The sequence below is a fragment of the Poecilia latipinna genome, unplaced genomic scaffold (assembly GCF_001443285.1).
Source record: "Poecilia latipinna isolate Pla-1442-1.1 unplaced genomic scaffold, P_latipinna-1.0 Scaffold725, whole genome shotgun sequence".
Lineage (NCBI taxonomy): Eukaryota > Metazoa > Chordata > Actinopteri > Cyprinodontiformes > Poeciliidae > Poecilia > Poecilia latipinna.
In genome coordinates this window covers 21,651-41,960 of record NW_015113341.1, presented here as the reverse complement: position 1 = coordinate 41,960, position 20,310 = coordinate 21,651, and the positions used below count along the sequence as shown (strand labels likewise).

At 37.8% G+C, this 20,310-nt stretch overlaps 2 protein-coding genes across 2 annotated transcripts in view; one reads left to right on the top strand and one right to left on the bottom strand.

Annotated features, from left to right (window-relative positions):
* Positions 1-10,204, top strand: part of ezrb (ezrin b) — a 37,134-nt gene extending 26,930 nt beyond the window's left edge. The window contains exons 8-14 of the mRNA XM_015045417.1: positions 2,546-2,642; positions 2,817-2,980; positions 4,615-4,745; positions 7,061-7,221; positions 8,196-8,288; positions 8,431-8,670; positions 9,941-10,204. Coding sequence (XP_014900903.1) covers positions 2,546-2,642; positions 2,817-2,980; positions 4,615-4,745; positions 7,061-7,221; positions 8,196-8,288; positions 8,431-8,670; positions 9,941-10,105 — 1,051 coding nt within the window. The 3' untranslated portion in view covers positions 10,106-10,204. The remainder of the gene's footprint in view (positions 1-2,545; positions 2,643-2,816; positions 2,981-4,614; positions 4,746-7,060; positions 7,222-8,195; positions 8,289-8,430; positions 8,671-9,940) is intronic.
* A 1,603-nt stretch (positions 10,205-11,807) lies between these two features.
* Positions 11,808-19,725, bottom strand: sytl3 (synaptotagmin-like 3). The gene is made up of 13 exons (XM_015045416.1): positions 19,446-19,725; positions 18,615-18,824; positions 17,559-17,626; positions 17,404-17,455; positions 17,256-17,322; positions 17,099-17,171; positions 15,988-16,115; positions 15,751-15,873; positions 15,442-15,611; positions 15,258-15,354; positions 14,817-14,987; positions 14,075-14,126; positions 11,808-13,459 (listed from the first exon to the last, which is right to left on the bottom strand). Exons 1-12 carry the CDS (start codon positions 19,541-19,543, stop codon positions 14,091-14,093), a joined length of 1,293 nt encoding a protein of 430 aa, XP_014900902.1. The 5' UTR covers positions 19,544-19,725; the 3' UTR covers positions 11,808-13,459; positions 14,075-14,090.
* Positions 19,726-20,310: the final 585 nt, after the last annotated feature.

The window sequence follows — 20,310 nt, the reverse complement described above, 5'->3', positions numbered from 1 at the left end:
CAATTTCTCATGATTTGTAAATCTTGGCATTTTTAAGGATGGGAAAGTTAGTCGAATCCTAAGATAAGATCTTAAACATTCTTTGAACATATTTGTGTTTAAAAAAAAAATACATATACAGCACAAAACAAACGGCTTAAAGGACCATACTTTAGTTTTTTTATTTTGAAGGAGGCATTAGATTCTCAGGGTACGATGACCCTTATTTTTTTAACAGCATCTTTTTATTAGTTTGTTGTCCTTTGAGAACTTTATAACAAATCTAATATTTAAATTTTATTTTAAATGAAAAATTATTATTCCAGTAGTAATGTGAAAATGTATGAGTGACTGGCAGTGCACAGCAACAAGTGGAGGAGGGGCACTACTGTGTTACTCTATAGGCATATCATAGCAGTTTTTTTTTTTTCCTGTACTTGTTACCTTTTTATAACTACTTTTTCTCATCTGGTCTAAAATCTGACTGTTTAGCTGGGATATTTTGCTGACTCCAAGCAGCAGGAGTGAAAGCATTAATCAATCAAGTTTATTTGTACAGCACATTTCAGCAACAAGGCAGTTCAAAGTGCTTTAAATCATAAAAATATAATTTTGTCAACAATTGTGAGAACCGGTAACATTAATCATTATATTAACAACTGAATAATTTTTAACTTTCATCTTGGAACATTAAATCTGTAAATCTTCCAAATGTACAGAGAGTCTGCAATTTAAATAATGTATTTTAAATAAAATCTGTTAAGCACTGGTACGCAGGTTGCTGGGTTTGCAAACAAAAATACTGAAATTGATTAAATGTAACAGAAACTTTGATCTGTAAAGAAGAACAAACTGGAGATGACTGAAACAAAACTTCAAGTAAAAAATGCTTACTGGTTGTATCGATAAAAGCCTTGCCTTTTAAGTTCAGGGTGCATCCAGTAAGTCTTACCCTGTTGCCAGGGATATTTTCTGAGGTAGATTTTTACCACTTTGATCTGATTTTGTCCTTGTTTCTGCACTCAACGTGACAGAAACCATCCTGCTCCTGTAAAAGCTGGAGAAAGTTTTCTTTCAACCGTAGCTATTCCTGGTATCAGTTTAACTCTACATTTACTTCCACAGTGCGAAATTATACTCCTTCAATAAACACTGAAGTTTGCCGTGCCTGTTTTAACCGAGCACCTCTGCTTGAACTGCATTTTATATTATTCTTAAAATTAGTCATATCTGCATTCTAACACCCATATATCTAAAGAATGTTACTGATTGACACAAATCTTTTTTTTTTTTTTTTTAACAAATGCCAGTTCTCCGATTGATAGAGCACATCTAATAAACCACACGGCTCCGATGGAAATATTCGGCAGATAACAGCACATTGTTTTCCTCAATTCCACAAGCATGTGTCAGGGTCAGCGATGGAGTGAAATTCCTGTTCAGGGAGTTTCATGGCAGCAAGTTTTGGCTGCCATGCTCAGCTGCCGCTTTAACAGATTACAGCGCTATCGCCTCGGCCCTGTTGACAGCGCCGCTCGGCATTGTGTGGAGCGAGACGGGCAGCGACTCAGTTCGCTGGGACAACAGAGCAGAGAGCCGCCACACCCCAGATTTATCCCCTGATCCGGGAGATTAGACTGACAAAGCGGTTTGTAGCCGTGGACTGATTTGATTTTAGGGAAGTAACTAGAAGAATTGTTAGTTTTTATCTCTGCATGTGGATGACCTGATGGATCCATTATGATAGCAGTGTGTCCCATTTATTGTTCTTGAGGTGCAGCTACTTAAACATGCCAATGTTCAACAACTGAACTCATCTAGACTGTGAATTTTTAAACCATGCTCGCTTAACACTAAGAGGCCCAGAGGTGAATAGTGGTTTAGCAGACATATTTTTCATTTGCAAGAGATTTAAGCCATCTGAAATCTTAATCATCTAATAATCAAGACGGAAACCTTTAATTTCCAGTTCTTGACTGTAGGAATTTGGTGATCTGAACTTAAAAATGTATTATTTATTGTGATAGTTATAAAAGTCAATAAAGTACTTACTACTTCTTTCCAGTCTTTCTAAGCAACTGAATGGCTATGGCTGCATGTCACAGTTCAACAAACACAACTGTGAAGTATTCTTCTATAGCACACGGTTACATAAAGAAGTTTGATCTGTTAAGCCATATTATCAATTTATTGTTGTTTATTGATGCTCTTATGAAAAATTTCAACCATTCTGGTGATTTTTTTATTTTTTCTAAATGATACAATAAACGCCCATCCCAGCTTGACTGACTGCGCGCACCCTCATATTCTATTTCCTCATCTCAAATTTTGTACAGAGTGTAAACAGATAGGATCATATTCCAGAAATTTTACCATATTGTTTTTCACCGACCTCTCTGTAATGGTGATATGCCAAAAATAACTATTTAAACTTCAAGAAGGTGGACATTGTTATAAATGGGACGACGGCATCGTCTGACTTTTCTGACATGCTATTAAAAAAATACAAAAGGTTCTTTTTTGTTTATGTATTCATTTGCAATAATTTATTTGATTTCTTCTTCAGATTGACGCCAAAGATTGGCTTCCCCTGGAGCGAGATCAGAAACATTTCCTTCAACGACAAGAAGTTCATCATCAAGCCTATAGACAAAAAATCTCCAGTGAGTAAAATGTCATTAGCATCGGTTTTACTTTAAATTTTCAACATTGGAATCTGCTTTTTTTTTTACATCACTTTGTACAATTCCCTCATCTAAAGAGCTTTTGGTATAATCTAAGTAGTGATGTAAGATTGATCTAATTTTTCTCAATTTCTTTCCTCCCCAAATTTTCAGGACTTTGTGTTTTATGCCCCGAGACTGAGGATCAACAAAAGCATCCTGCACCTGTGCATGGGCAACCATGACCTCTACATGCGTCGTCGCAAGCCCGACACAATCGAGGTGCAGCAGATGAAGGCTCAGGCCATGGAGGAGAAGCAGATGAAGCAGAAGGAGAGGTAGACGAGCTTGAATGAATGAATGAAGGAAGGAATATACTTTATAAATCCTTTTTTTTAATCCTGAAAAAAATCTGACTTTAGGATTGGGCAAAAACTGAATCATTTCTGGTTTGATTAAAGCTTTTAATATTAGTTGTATATTTAAGTAAATTAAGGGTCGTTAGTAGGATGTAATTGGATTATCTTCACTGATTCATGTATTAATTTTAAGTTGAACAGTTTAAAATGTACTAGATGTCCTGTCTGCTTTCTGACTAAATCAAGCAGCAGGATTAGCAACATGGTTGGAGTTAGCGCATTAGCTTCCACCACATGCTGTTTTTCTAGTGCTTTAGTGCAACTAATGTTTATGATTTGTGCTTTAGGGTTAACACACCTACAACACACCTCCAAATTGGAACCTAAATTCCTCTCCAAATGTAGAAACACTGAACAGAGGAAACATGACCGTGGTCTCGGCCGCAGCTGTCGGCTTGCGGTCTGTCCACACAGCTGTTTAAACATCATGATGTAAAGCAACACAGATTGGACAATGATATTCAAAAGGAAAACCATGAAAGACAAGAGGACTGGTTCTCATACAGTAGCTCTCAGCAGGTTTGGCTGCTGGGAAACGTTGGAAGAAAGTTCAGGAAGAGTTGCTTTAAAACATACAGGGAGATAACAGCTGTTGCTGAAGAAATGGGGAGCTGAAATAATTCGAAACCTGGAAAGCAGAAGTAGTAGGTTTTGTGTTATCAAATATTTATGGTGCGTATAACAAGCATTATAAAGATCTTTGTTGGGAAATGCTGCTTAAAGCTTTTAAGATGGTTTCTCTTGACAATGTTCCAGAAATAATTTTTCTTTGTCATAAAAAACATGACATGAGACATATTTTCGCAAAGTAGAACCGAAACATTGAATATTTGTCAAAATTATTTGACTGTGAAGCTGAATAATCAACTAGGATGTTCATGAAGCAGATCATTTTTTTGTGCTCAAAACATTAAAAAGTTTGCATATTAGCATGCATTTCTAGAACCATTCGCTAACAGACAGCACAGCCTTTTGAGCCAAATCTATCTTCAAAATAATATAATTATACTTTATGCCTCAAGCCAAATTATTAAACTGTAAATAAGAATATTATACAGATGCAATATTAGCTAATTAAACCTGCTGCATAGTCCTGATTAGAGTACATCATGCTGCTTTTTAGGAGCAATTTCTCTGCATACTTTGGCATCCCGTCATAAACCGTACCGTCATTTTTATGGGAACTGTGTCGCCAGACGACTGTAAACTGACATGAACCTCTGTGGAAAGCAAATATTATTTACATGAGGATTATTTTAGACTTCGTAGCCACAAAAGATGCAGGGATGGATACCTATTTTTAGCTTCTGTATTTTGTCACCATCACAATGTAGCTTACTTTTTGATGGACCAGAAAAGAATAGTTCATAACTGTGAAGTGGAATGAAAAGGATATTTTTCACATTATTTTACAAATTATGTTAGGAAAAGTGCATTTATAATCAGCTCATGTCACCCTGATGCCCTTTGGTAAATAAAAGTAGAGCATGTAATTTATTAGCATTCGTAGCTTCCTCCAGGTTTTCTTTATGAGCTCTCTGTTCTGTCTCCAGGGCTCATTTGGAGAATGAGAAGAAGAAAAGGGAAGCCATCGAGAGGGAGAAGGAGCAGATGGAGCAGGAGAAGCAGCAACTCATGATGAGGCTCTACCAGTTCGAGGAGAAGACTAAGAAGGCAGAGAAAGGTGGGTTAAAGGGGTCTGTGGCTCATCAATCGTCTCCTATAACCTATGATGGGATATAAAGACTCTGTCTGCTGGAAATAGTTGAAATGACGGCACACTTGTAATTCTGCATGCGTGTACTGTAAACACCAGGCCAACAGGTTATTCTGTTTGTGTCGGTAACTTCTTGTATAAATACCAGCGTGAAGAAAGTGCCGTCAGATTTACACGTTGTTCCTCTTTATGTTATTTAATTCATAAAACGTGATCATTTTAGATTTAACTGTTCGTTATTGTGTCACAAATTGATCAAGAACAAGATATTCGTTGGTTTTCATCTCGGTTTGACTAGAGGGAGAAGATGTCCCACTTCTCTTGTTGTTGGCACAGGCTCATCAGATCTGTATGTGACTCCCTGTTTTTGTTTCCTGCTCATAAAGCAGCTCATAAAAACTAATAATTACTTTCAACTTTTATCTAGGCCAAGGGGTAATTTGACTTCCCACTGTGGGAAATCCACTGGTTGTAACTGGTGTTTATCCAGACCAGGGTCCAATCCTGACGGGTCGGTGTCTTGCAGTTTTTAGATTTTTTTTCCCCCTGGTCTGACGACCTGAATCAAACCACTTTTTTATTTTTTTATTTATGTAAAGAAACACAAATGCTTTTTTCACTTTTGTTTACATGATCAGCATCAGCCAGTGGCTGGAGTCGAGACTGCTTTGGTCTTTATTTTGAGTTTGTATTTGAATAATAAACTTTAAATATTTTTTTTTGGTGTAATATAGTGCAGAACTTTTGAAATAAAGACGAAGCACAAATCAAATTAGGGATCAATCTATTTGATACTATTTACTGTATTTTTTAAAGTCAAATTTAACTTTTACAAATACAAATAACTAACGTTTTTATTATATTAATCATCAGGGATGTTTTGAAAATGCTTTGACAGCTGATGAGTTGATCACTGCCATATAACCTGTTCTGTTTTCTGAATAGAAACGTGATTTAGAGAGTCTGATAAACATTACATGACCATTTGTTTTATTTTTACATCCTATTTAATTAGTGACAACTGGCCTAAATGTTGATTATTACCGCAATCAATGGAATAAAGTAAAACATTTTCTGATTAGGCATCTCCATAATTTATTGTAAATCCATAACTACCAGGAGATGCGCAGCCATATGCAACATTTCTGTTTGTGGGTATGAAATGGTTTGTTTATGCAAACAAAATGCAAGTAGCCTGAGGTTAATGGCGACACCCTGAGCATAAACTGGTGAACGTGCATATTGAGCCAGAACCTCAGATGAAGCTACTTTAATTCAACTAAGACTGCGATGTATGCAAACTATTTGAAGATATATTTCTTATTCCATATTTACAACAATCACAAAGCTTAACACACATACGATCAAGCTACGAAGAAATGAAAACGGTGTTGTTAAGATGACAGTCATGCTCCAATAAAACATGACTTGATTAAATGTTTACTATTCTATAATGAAGGTACGGATATACTTAAACTGATATGAGAGGAAATTAAACGACATGTTCTGATAAACTTATCTTCCACTGTTGAGGAAAACAAAGTCACAGTTAGAACATCAAGTTTAATATTTTACTTTACTGATGTTCATAAAAAGAAAGAAAAACTATGTAACTATGCAAAACTTGTAAGCTGCCTTGAATATAAAATGTATTAATCCGCACCTGAAAGTAGTCCCCAACAAATGCTGAGATTGCTACATATAATGTTTCCAGTTTGTAAAGGTTAAAGTGTATCGGCAATAGATTAATGTCTGGAACAAGTAAAGTGGAAAACTTTTAAATTAAGTGGTATAGTATGTTTTCAAATGACCTACATTTACATCTTTAGTTTAAGTTGTTTAATATGTGTGACTGTTTTTCTGACACTAATCCAGTTTCTGTTGATGCAATTTAAATATATTTTTTTACTTTGTCAAGTATCTGTCACATTTATTGTAAAAAAAAATTAAAAAATTCCAGATTTGATAAGATGTGGCTTAAAAACAGGGATCTCGGTAGTGTACAAAGACCATGGTTAAGCTCACAATTTAACGTGATAATTTGTTGCAGTCACTGGCTAAAGTTGAACTATACCAACTTAAGTTGACAAATTATATTTATTTATTAAATAAGGAAGCCAAATATAAATTTTAAGTAAATGCAGATGTCCATAATTGTGAAAAAAAGCTTTTAAAAATGTAACTTGAAGAAAGTAAGTCTTTGATTTGAAATTTCCTGTCACTCCAAAATCTTCCCTCATGTGAGATTAAGTGCATAAAGCTGTCCCTCCTCTGCCTGTTAGACTTGCAGGACCAGCTTCAGAGAGCCATGATGCTGGAGCAGGAGAGGAGGAGGGCGGAGGAGGAGGCTGCGCGTCTGGAGGCAGAACGCCAGGCTGCCCTGCTGGCTAAAGAGGAGCTGGCCCGCCAGGCTGAGAGTCAGCTGAAGACCCAGGAGCAGCTGGTTGGTGCTTTAATGACACCACGCTTTGATTTAAAGGGGACCTATTATGCAAAATTCAATGCAGAGATTTGTTTTGCCTTGTAAGCTCCAACAAAGACTAGTCCCCCAATCTAGCAGTAAGCTTTGGGGCATTTTCCTACCATATCCCAGGATGCAATCCTTGAAACATGACAGAGTTTAATGGTGCACCTGTGGTAGTGTTCAAGTAAACAATTCTCTAAAGAAATACTTGCGAAGCTGGAGCAAACTTTGAACAGCTGTAAATTGTTGACAACCTCTTGAACAAGACTGACCCTCCAGCTCACACAACATGTTTGGAGGGTCAAGCAGAAAAACAAGGTGAGCATTCCTCTACTTGCTCCAGATCTCGTACCGACTGGACCTGAAGCATTTAGGAGGTTTGGTCAGATGATGATCCACTTTCGCTGAATTTTCTTTGAAGAAACCAGTGTTGCTTCACTGTGGGAAACAATAAGACAGACAGAGCAGCGACAGAAACTATTTAATGCTGATCTCACTTTGCTGCGTTTAAAAAAAAAAAACAAACAAACAAAAAAAACAAAAACAAGCTCAGCTTGTCTGAAGGAATGCGTTGCAACACCTGCAGGGTCGGGCACTTCTTCAGTGCGCAGCGTGCTTTTCCACTTCTGTCTCCGCTTTTAAAGTGATGCCAACATTCAGGACTGTGGTTTACTCCTGCGTAAACCACAGACATGTCGTATAGAAAAATCTTAAAATTTGATGTTAAAGGTAGAGGGGGTCTGACTAATCTGTTATTTAAATTTACAGGCATTGAAGCTGTTTATACTTAAGATTTTAAGTGAAATACAAATAACTGACTACATTCAGTTATTTCTCGCCAAAGAAACGTCTCATCTATGACAAGAATTATTCCTTTTTTTTTCTGAACTGCTGCTAAACATCCATCTGTTTGAATTTGATTTGCATATTAATAAAATCTGTCCTGTTTTCAGGCTTCTGAGCTGGCGGAGCACTCGGCCAAGATCGCGCTGCTGGAGGAGGCGAGAAGACGCAAGGAGGAGGAGGCTCGCACATGGCAGAACAGGGTGAGAGTTTGAACTGAAATGTGTAGCTCTCTACTTCCTGTCGCAGTAGATAAATGTAGAACATCACAGCACTGTGAGTCAGCTCGAATCGAAAAAGGAGGAGACAGATGAAGATGTACTTGACCCCTTTTGTGTTGTTCAGGCCGTAGAGGCTCAAGACGATCTGACTAAGACCAAGGAGGAGCTGCACATGGTGCTGACTGCGCCCCTGCCTCCACCACCTCCTCCCGCATACAACCACCGGGATGACAACAGCGACAGCGAGGACAACAACAGCACGCACAGCACCGACCTGGCGATAGACGACTTCCACGACCACCGCAAGGAGGAGGAGCGTCTGACTGAAGTCGAGAAGAACGAGCGCGTCCAGAAGCAGCTCAAGGTGAGGGGGGAAAAAAAACCCAGAACAAATCAGACAGGAACAAAATCAACAAACTAAAATTTATGTAGATTTATGCTATGGCAGTGTTTCTTACCATGGACTTAAAAAATTAATATTCATGAAGCTGGCATATTAATGATGTCTCTCTGTATTAATTAATGTGTGAAAAAAGTCTAATAGTCTGACATAATGGCGCTTTTAATATAAAATACACAGCCTTAATTAAACCTTTATATACAATATTCAAGAGACAATTTTAAATGGTTTATTTGTTTAATACTATCTAACAAAAAGGCACTTTACATCACATTTTTTTGCGTGTCCAATTTAACCAAAACCAGTCTGCTGTTGGTGTTGGACCTCAGCCCACCATTTCATCAGGGTCAAGGTTATTAAAAAAAGAAGTGAAATCAGACCAGTAATTACACTTTCAACATTATTTAGTCACCTCAAATGTAAAGGAACAATGCAACTGTAACAAACTTGAAATAAAATCTTGACTTCTTTGTTCTCATTGAATATTAAAATTCAAGCTTAAAATATATTGAGGGATTTCAGAAGATGGGATCCATTAGACTCCAAGAGCTTTTTGCTCTGTGCATGGTCCAGTGGGGTCACACGGACCCCGCGTGCGCTTGTACGAGGGTCTTTTGTGTGGATAAACTCACTGCTTCCTTGCTGTCCAACCGTGGCATTTGCTGTGCTTCTGATGAGCGTGGTGTTAAAACCGCAGGAGGGTTAATGTTGTATATTCTTGTTTCACCTTATCTGATTTTGCACCCGCAATGGAAACTACAAGGGTTATAAAATGCTCCTACGAAACCGGTCAGGTTTTTTTTTTTTTTTTTTTTAAAAGGTTCCTATTGTAAAAAATTCAAATTTTAGGGATTTTTTTTTTCTCTGCAAACTTGCAAAAGACTATTCTTGGATTCTTTGATATATTTTACTCTGCATGAGCTCTAGTGAGTTGTACATCCACTGACCTGTGTCCCATATTACAACTCTGTGGACCAAGCATGTTGGACCAAAGTGCCTCAGGATTTTTTTGGGACAAATTAAGTTATTGCAACATTGAATTTGTCTATATAACACCAGTGTAAAAAATACTTTTGTTTAAAATCCCTCAAGAAATGAATACTGACAAAGCATTCAAGAAAAAACATCACAATGTGGTGACTTTTAATGTGAACTTTTTGAACATATAGAAGAGGATGTTTATTAAATGCAGTTTGCTCCATATTTTTCTCACATTTCTCCCTTCTCTCTATAGACCCTGACCTCAGAGCTGGCTCAGGCCCGTGACGAGTCCAAGAACACCCAGAACGATCTCCTCCACAGCGAGAACGTGCGCGCCGGCCGAGACAAATACAAGACCTTGCGACAGATCCGGCAGGGCAACACCAAGCAGAGGATCGACGAGTTTGAGGCCTTATAAGACGCCGTTGCCGTTCGAGTGCACGCCCTTTCTGAATGGTCACTATTCCTCTTGATTTGCTGCTGAGACACACACACACAAATTCCTCTTCTCACCCACCCAAAGACATGTTTAACATGCGCTGGTAGCCGACTAAACTGAAGCAGCAGAAGACTGGGAGGACGCAGCGCTCTGCACAACCTTAGTGCCAAAATCTTCTGTCCTTTCCCTTGTTATAGTGTTTTGAATATTGTCACTTTTTTTGATGGAGTCAGGCCAAAATAATTGTTTTTCACTGGAGGTTTAATGAAGTAGTGGGAATCTTGTTGTAATGCACCTAGTAATCAAACCGTTGGAAGAAAAGGCCTTGTTGTCCATAGCGACCACTCAGAAAGGGGGAGACAGTATACGCAGGAAAATTGATCTTTATTTTCCATTATATTTGAACACTTCCAGTTATGTTTATTTTTGCTCTAAAGACAAAATCATAGTTTGATATTTATACTGTATATGGGACATAAAGGGTATTTCGTCTTGGTTTGTATATTTTTGCTATCTACTAAAAATAAAACTTTTAATTTTTCAGAGGTTTTATATATTGACCCAAATAACAGCCTAGTCTTATGTTCCATATGTTTTCCCTTAGATCACTTAACTAAACTAAATTTTTAATTTCATTGTAGGAGATCTCCAGTTGCATACAGACAAAATAAATTTAGATGAACTTTCCAATTTCTTTTCATTAGATGTGCAGATCATTCAGAGCAACATGTTGAATAAAAATGAAGCTTTGTATTTCTATCAGTTTGTTCAATGTCACATTGTTACAGTAAAAGAAGCACATGTTGAGGATTTTTACCCTCTAAAGTGGCCTTTCTGTCTGGTCACTCACACAGTTACAATGACATGTGGAGGTTTGTTTTTAAAGTTGGATTTCTCGCCAAACTCTTGGACTAAAGTAGCATTTACTAAAATGGTCATGCAGAAACGCTTGGCTATGCTGGGAATTTGTATATAACCAGGATTTTATAATGAGGTTGAACATATTCCCAATAAATTGACTTGATTCGTCACCTCTGTGTGTTTATTGCAGGATTATAAGTTTTTGAAATGAGCATGCATGTGGGGCATAGAGGGAAAGTGTTGGAGAGAATCTCCGGTAACTTGCATTTTGCTCCATACGGAATAAAAAGCAAACATTCGCTGTAAGGTCACTTCCATAGCAGGGTGTTCCCAGATGTCAGTGGAGCCTTGTGGATTTTATTTGTATTTGATATTATCGGTCTGCTTCTTGCTACTCAAATGTTTTCTTTTGTTAAATGACATTTGTTGCCTTACAAAAGGCGATTAAAATTAAAAGTTAAAGCACCAAGAAGGAAAAAGTTTTTGTATTTAGATTTTTTTTCTTCATAGTGTTAAAGTTGACGTATTGCAACAATTTTCTTTTATAAACCTTAATGATTTATATTTCATCAAATATCTCTTACATGGGATGTTGGGTCTTGATTGATATTAAATTTCAAATTGTCAAAAGTGATAAATCCAGTTTATTTTGATCTTCTAAATACCTAAAATAGATTATTTTTTTAAAGTTCATAAACATTCAGAACAGTTGAAGAAATTGCATTATATGCAATAAAATGCAACAAGTCACATATAAAATTAAGCTTCAACTAGAATATTTTTATAAGTCAGTGTAAGAAAAAAGACAAAAATGGTGAAGTTATGTGATATTTGAATTTATAAGACTTTTATTGGAATGTAGGTCAAAACGTCTTTACAGGTAGAGAAGTTTTCTGACTTGGTTTTTATCCCAGCAGCAGTATGATTATGTCATATTACTGCAGTGCATCAGTAAGCAGGTTGTCATACAATTAGAAATAAATACATAAACAAATGGTAACATAAATTAAAAGCATTATGAATAAAAGATAGTTGTGACAAAATGAACATACAGAATAAAGTGCCCAGTAGTTTAAATAATACTAACAATAATAAAACTTAGTCTGAGTGATGTTGAGTATCGCCAGGTTTTCTTTCTCTTTGCAAAAGAGTCAAGTGAAGTCGGGCAGTTTTCCAGTTGCCATGGCGACTCATGAAAAATACTGTGTCATCGTCTGCAGCTCTCCTTCCAGAGCAACAGCGTGCCAAAGCCTTGAAACCAGAGGAAGTCTCTCACATGCTCCGATACAAGAAAGGCATCATTGTGCAGGACGAAATGCTGAAGAGCCAGCCGGGCCCACTGGTCCTGCTGAAAAAACCACCTGCTGCGATCCGGCGGCCGTCGCTCCAGGTTACGTTTGTCAGACGTGTCAGTGCTTTCAGATCATCTCGTTTGAGATGCAGAGTTCAAAATCGTCATGTAGAAGGACTAAAGATTAACCAGGGATCTGAATCTGAAAGGCAGCAACACTTTACTTTAAACCGCTACGTTTATAAGCACTAAATAGTTTGGTGACTTAAAGCAGGTCCGTTTTTTTTACGGCATGAATTGTGAATTAAAACTAAATTAATGATCATTTAAAAGTTGTTCTAATGTAAATGGGATTCATGAATAAATCTCCTTTGCTGTGTTATTTTAAAGCCTACTTTATTTAACATGTAATCTACTGTTAGGCAAAAGTGCCAGCTCTGTTTGAAGATGTGATGAATGTTGATTTTGAAGGTAACGACAGAAACGCGTTGGCCAAAAGGATGCAGAGTTCACATAGTTAAGAGTCTTCCTTCCTTTTGGAGAGCGTCCAAAAGGAAGACATTAACAGTGAATTATTGTGTGTAAATAAACAAAGATACTCAAACTCAAAATGTACTATTTTCATGATTAAAGGTTGGAATATTCTAGATGTCACAAATAATCTTAAGAAGCAAAATATTTTTAGATTAAAATGTTAATTTTAGATAGATTTAATCATAAATTACTGACTGTAGTAGAAAAAAATACCTAAAAACATCAATGCACCAACTATATTTACAAAATACAGTTAATATCCTCCTATATTTTGCAGATTATCTAACTGAAGAACTTTTAGTTTTTGTTAAATATGGATTGTCTAAAAATTAATTCACATTTGTCTGAAATCCTTTCAGTTTCACTTCCAGCTGTAATTGACTGGCTTGGTCCAGTCAATTGGTATTAAAGCCTTTGCAAACTTCAGACAAGTTAACAGAGAAAGACCACATATTTAATTTATGAGTAGACTTTATGCGCTGATATTTATAAATGTTTTTCCAGGGGAAAACCCAGATTTCCCTAACATATTATTAAGATTAAGTTTAACGTAAAGTGTTGCTGCAGATGTTTGAAAACAGACGTCTGCTGTTATTAGAGTACATCCAATCCTCCTCCAGGTGAAGCTTTGGCCTCTTTGTCTCCCCCTAAACAAATCACACAGACTCGTGAGTATCAACATAAACACATGATAACACATATTATTAAATCCCTCCTCTTGAATTCACACCAGAACACACAGAACACACCCCACCAGCCTGCAAACTTTAAAGAGCACACACACACACACACACACGCGCACATTTAGATTATTTACACACTCTGACGTGGGTGTACAGAGCAGTGTTTACATTGTGGGGAGGGAGTCTGACGTCTCTGATAAGGCCTGTTAGTTGATCGTTGCTTGGTGGGACATGAACCTGACCACACGGTTCTCATAATGAGGCGGTTTACTGACATCTAGTGGCCAAAAGAGAGAACTGAGAGATCAGGTATGCTGATGGGGTTTTTATTACTCCACTTTTTAAACGGTATGGAGATTGTGAATTATTATTTTTTTCTTAATGTGTGGAAAGCGTTGGTTCTCCCACGTAGCAAACCAAACCTCATTACCACCATATCTAATCTTTACAGTGTGGTGTCTCATTTGCAGTGCAGACAGGAAAAGTATCATAAAACCTAATCTTTTTGCAGGATACGTGTACACATATTTAAAAAACAGGAAATAAGGTTTGCACTAAAAGTAAGACAGATAAACTCACCATGATAGTAGGAGGCTCAGTGTCCATTGTGCTCTGCTGTTCCAATCTCAGTCTGATAAAAACAGAAAAACACCAGGATTAACTTCAAAAGAAAAATCCTTCACAGCTCCACCAAACAGAGAATGGAAACATGTAACAGAAAATATTAATAAATGCTTGATTGATCAAAGACCTCATACAATCTGAAAGTTGCAACTTAATGCTGAAACAAGGCAGCAACTCAATGTTATGTGACACTAATTTCCACAGTTTACTGCCAGTACTTTGGGTTATTGCAAAGAGTGGATGAATTAATAAAGAAGGAGGATAAACAAAATTCAAAATTCTTCCAATTCATCACAGATCTGTGTTCAAATAGGACAGTTATCAATCCGTCTTTTTTAACAGCCACAACCTAAAACCCTATTGAAAATTTAACACTGATGCCACAATTTCTGACAAGAAGAGTGTTTAAATAAACAAACATTAATATAACAGAATTTAATTGACTACTACAAAAAAAAAAAAAGAAGTAGCAGAGGTGCAACTTTCTAAGGGACATTTAACCAAATATTAGTTTGCATTTCTGTATATTTTTGATTAACTTGTCCTTTCAATTCTTGTCTTTCAATATTGACGTGGTTAAAACATTTCATGAAGAGATTTTGTTCAAACTTTATGTTGTTATAAAACATGCTAAATCATAACTACTGGATGATATTTCAGTGCTTCTGTCCCTGTTTGAAGCCAAAACGCCCCGTACCTTCGGACACAGCGGGTACCAGTAGAGGCCTTGGAAGGTGCTGTTCTCTTGTCTCCAGCCGTCCAGAGGAAGCAGCACCTCACCCAGAAACACTTTCTTTTTCAGTGGCCCTGAATGCCAAACAGATGCCTGCAGTCTCTTTCCAAACAGCAGATGGCGCTCTATATTATACTATAAGAAAACATTAAAAAAAGTCAAACTTACAATAGAAAAGAACTGCACTCATATCTAGCAACAAGTATTTTATGCTCCTTATCGATTACTTATGGCCCTTAAACACTTTTAACCTTAAATATACCAATCAGTTAGCTGCTATTAATGTCAATTAACTATGTAATAGATATATGAGGGGTCATAATTAGATCACAAATCGCTTTTTGACAGAAAATGGGAGGCTTTTTCGCTCATAGCGATTGCTTAAAAATTATTTTATCTTATTACCTTAAAAACCTCATTATAAACGGGGTCGGTTATGTTTTTCTTCACCGCTGTCTTCATTTTACTGTTCTTGTCCGGCAGCACGTAGAGTTTCACGTATCTACACAAGGGAATAAACACAGGACGATGAGGCTCGGGCGGAGAGCGATCAGGCGTTTGAAACATTCTGTCGTCAGGCTTCTCTTACGGGTGACTCTTCTTCTTCTTGCTGTTTCCGTACGCCAGGTTTCTGCAGGCGCCCACTGTGATTTCCAGACAGGAGCTGCTGCTGTTGTAGGCCACAGCGAGCTCCATCTCCCCGGTTACAAGGATGCCCTCAAAGACGCCACACTCGGTGCCGATGCTGCTGATGCTGCCCTGGGAGATCAATAAAAACAATTCCTCATCGTTTAACGTCTCAGAGGAAAGAAGGATTCAGTGTGAACAATCCGTCTTGTGTTTCTTTAATCAGAGGATGTTGTTTGAGGATGTGTTGTCGTTATCTTCGTTCACTCACTCTGTGATTGAAAGAGTGCTCCGAGCTAAATGAGGTTTCCTCCTCCGCGCCGGTAGATGAACTTTCGTGGTCGCTGTCTTTGCTTTTCTTGAACAAGTTTGGGAGACTTTCGCGTTTAGAGAGCTGGAAAACAAAAGCAACAATTTGTTTTGCTGTTTCTTTCTTTATTTTATTTTTAAAACACACAGATAATTTGTGACGATGACAAATAACGTTCAGCGGCTACGACTGACTTACGGAGCAAGATTTGCTGATGTCCGTGTCTGACAGGCTCTTTTGGGTGCTGTAGCGAAAGCACGTCCCCTTTTCGTTTGGGTCAACCGTCAGCAGGTCTCCTCTTATGTCATGTTGAGAATTGGAAAACTCTGCAATGAAAAAGTAAAGTTAAGTAAAATAAAGACAAGAACCAAGTAGCTGCTGAGATAAAAGATTTGGCCCGGATAGCCTTAAAAGGCTCTCCGGGTATTGCTATCTTTATATCTCGTTGTGTTGCTGTTTCTGAAGCCTCTGCTGATGCAGTAGTTATAAAACATCAAAGGAATTTTTTTTTCTGTTGTACGAGTTTGAGCGTATTTCCTCTGTGGTTATGACTGTGCGTATATTCAGCTTCCTGGGGGACAGATGAGGGCATATTGATATGACATCCGAAGGAAATCACGTTTCTGGAGCCAAGCTGATTGATGGTAGCTTGTAAAAGCACTCATACCATTTTGTTACGTTATAAACAACAAACTTAAACGTGGATTTATTTGTGATAAACCAAGGTAAGTGAATTTGTAATTGTGAAATGGAAGAAACATAACATAATGCACAAATTTACAAATTAAAAACTGAAAACAGTGGCATGCATTTGTTTTGAACCTCTAGTACTTTCATTTCTACTTGGTAAACACAGTGTTTAGAGTCTGGGGTTTATTTTAGGCAACAACCATAATCATACAACCAGAGCTACAAAGGTGGGTTTTGAGGTTGTGGGAAGATTAATACCTTGTTTTTCATAGTCAATATTCATCCAACCTGATGGATGAATGCAAAGCAGATTATGCTTTGCAAAAGTCTCTAGATGAACAAAATGGATGGGCCTTACCGACTTTATAGCAGAGAAAGCTGATCCTACAAAGTATGAACTGAGGGGGACTGAGTAGAAATGCACAACAAACTTCCTAGATTTTTATTTGAGAAACAAATGAAATGAAGAAAATTGCTTTTTTCTTCTATTTCAAAATTTACTTGCTATTTTGTGTTGGTTTATCACATGAAATCTCACTAAAACTTGGTGGTTATATATCTAAAAAATGTTCCAAGGGTTATGAGTTTAGCTTTCAATGTGAGGAAAAAAAGAACGTACTTCTAATGTGACTCCTGAAGCAAAGCATAAGATCCTCCATAGATTGTGTAAAAGCCTTTGAATTCTTCAGTTCCTGCAGATCAAAACACAAAAACAGTCAGTCAGTCTGCTGAGCTGCTTCACTGCAATGTCAAGTTGGAATATTTCAGTGCTTTACCCTAAATCTGCCTCTAAAATCCTGTTCCATGTGAGGAGGAGGAGTTGGAGGCACAACGGCTATGTGTCTGCAACATTCAGGAAATAATCAGAGAAAATTCAGAAGGAGCTAATGAGAGAATGAGTAAATACAAAGAGGCAAATCCTACCTCTGCACACTGTAGAGTTTTAGTAGTTTCTCTCCCACTGTCTCATATTTGTCTGTGAAAGTGTGAAATAGTACAGATTTATACTCACGCAATTAAAAAAAAAAAAAAAAACATAAAACGTGCTTTACGTTCATGCAGTCTGAGTTCAAACAAACCTTTGGTGGCAGAAAATTTCTTTGCCCTTTCTTCCAGAAACCATTCTCCTGATCTGATCTTCACTTCCCTGTTGAGAGGAGACAAAGACAATCATAAAACGGTGCAAATTCTCTAAAAGAAAGTGCAGAAAGTATCGTTTTATCGCTTTGTTTTCTTTTCAATCACCTCCATCGATGTATATTGAACTCAAGCTTATTATGCCACCCTAAATCCTGCAGTGCAAAAAAAAAAAAATCCTAGCAAGTATTTGTGGTCTAGTTTCTGATGCAAACATCTCAGTGCACTTGAAAGAGAAAAAAACTAGTCACTATTTTAGCAAGATATACTGTAGGAGCTTGTTTTAAGAAAATCATACATTAATATTGATAAAAAATAACTAGTTTTGGTGGCAGATTATTCACTTATAACAAGATGTTTTCCCCTGGTACCAGTGAAATAAAAAAAAGCACTAGTGCCAGTGGAACCAGGACTTTTTCAAGTGTATTAAGATTATTTGCACTAGAAATTAAACAAAAATACTTAAGATTTTGTATTTTTAGCTTATTGTAAGAGAACGTCAGCAAAGAGTGGCATTGTGGGCTCACCAACAAACACTTCATGCTCTCTAAATACCAGCCAGTTGTTAGAGAAGCAAGCCAGGAGATTGATTTTCTCAGGGGTTTAACTTTCCAGGTGGGTTAGGTGTAAAAGAAACTTTAGTGTCTGTAACAGCACCTCATCCCACTGTTAGGTTTGGTGGAGGACGTGTAAGGCTGCGTGCTTTTTTTATTTTCCAAAACGGGACAAAATTGCAAATATGATATTGGTTACAGCTAGGTAGCAAATATAACTAACTTCTTTTTTTTTCTCTTTGCTGGAATTTTGGGAAACATTTCACTTTTATCACAGTTTGTTCACATGGCCGCTCTACAGCCTGCACAGTGGTTTTTAACCGAATCAAAGTGGAAGTCCCAATTACATAAACCAACCAGCACTACTATGCTGGTGGCGGTTCACACGTCTCATTTCTTCATTCGCCGAGTCACGCAATTCATCTGCATGGCTGCATCACTCACCTGTAAGCATAACACACGGTGCACTTCCAATCTGCAACCCCCACACGGCACCGGGTGCAGATGCGGTGGCTGCAGCCACGGCACACGGCGCCGGTGTTCCAGAACTTCCCCAGAGGCCTCTGGCACCGGGCGCAGGTCCTCTCTCCGTACTGCCGGGCGTAGCTCTTTGCGCCCTTCCTGCGCAGGTCCTGCAGATCGCCCTTCATCTTCCTGAAGTAGAAAAGGACAAAACCACGGGATCTTTAATGCCTGGACTTATAGCCTCTGTCTTTTAGCTGCAGTTTGTATGTCAGCAGCAGCAGCAGCAGCTGTGGAGATGCTGTTCTTCCTTGAAGTTTGGGGAAGGTAGATGGACGTGGAAGAACTGAAAACATACAGTCAGTCGTGTCTTGGAGTGGCCCAGTCAAAGTACAGACCTTACTCCATCTGAGACTTACATAAAACGTGAACATTTATGTCCACGTGTTTCCTACACTGAGTGTGATATTTTTGCAAAAATAATAAAGTGCAAAAACTTCAAAGTTGATAGAGTTTTACCCCCAGAGGACTTGATGCTTCGTTAAATCGTAATAAAATATGTCGAATATGTCACTGTAATGCTTGAATACTTTGTGAGAAATTAGCTGGATTTGCGCATAAAACAGACTGACTCTGCAGCTCACTGATGCATCCGTTTTTTTTAATTATTATTTAAAGACCAACACAGACGTCATATTTACACAGAACTGTTTCTTTTTAGGACCTCCATCCGAGCTGTCAGTTCTGACTCATCCTGCGTTACTGAGAAGCAGTTCCATCGCAAAACCTCTATGTTAGCACAAAACTACTCACCTGATCCTGTCCTCTTCAATCTTCCGCAGATGTTTGTCTCTGTGAAGAACCTCCAGGACGCGTTCTCTCTCCAGAACTTGGAGAAAACTTAAATCCATCTTTATAAGGCGTCAGTTTCTGCTCAAATGTATCCGCTTCTGTCCTCTCTGAAAGCGCTCCGCTCTGCTTTCCTCTGTTATGACTCCACCTCCTCTCGCTCTCTCCTCTTTAAACCTTCCCCGCTCAGTAGATCCTCCCCCTCCAGACCTCCTCTTTTGCCTTCTGGAGCAAAGAAAGAAAAAAGATTAAACCCAGAGAGATAGAAAAGGTCAGTGTGATTACAGCCCATCTTTTCTTTCTTCTGACTGTGATGTCACCGAGACTTAATTCCTGCCTCAGTCAGATATGATGCAGTTTTCTTTGCACTTAGATTGAATGACATAATTCTATCAAAAAAAAAGAAAAAAAAAAAGCTGGAAATACCCCGATTATGTTCTTCTCTTCACAGTAACTTTAGACTATAATACTTATTTTAGGTCTCTGGAGAAAATTAACTTCCTCTTTTCTATTTTATTTTGTCCTTCAGACAAAGTCCTGTCACTCTCACCTTCTTCAGATGTTAAATCTGTTCTCTCTCAGCTACAGGAAGTGCAGTGGCGCTTCAATGATAGCTGCAAAACAAAAACCAAATGCCAGGACTTGCATTATTTATGACTGATGTGCTCCGGTGGCCTAGTTTCTCTCCTAAAACAGAAAACCTATTCAGATCACTTATCATCCCTTTCTGTAAGAGTTTTAGCTTCACAGTGAAAAACACAAATAACTGTAAGAGAGAGAAGGGAGCATACTACAAAACACTTTAAAAAAGGAGAAATTAATTCTAATA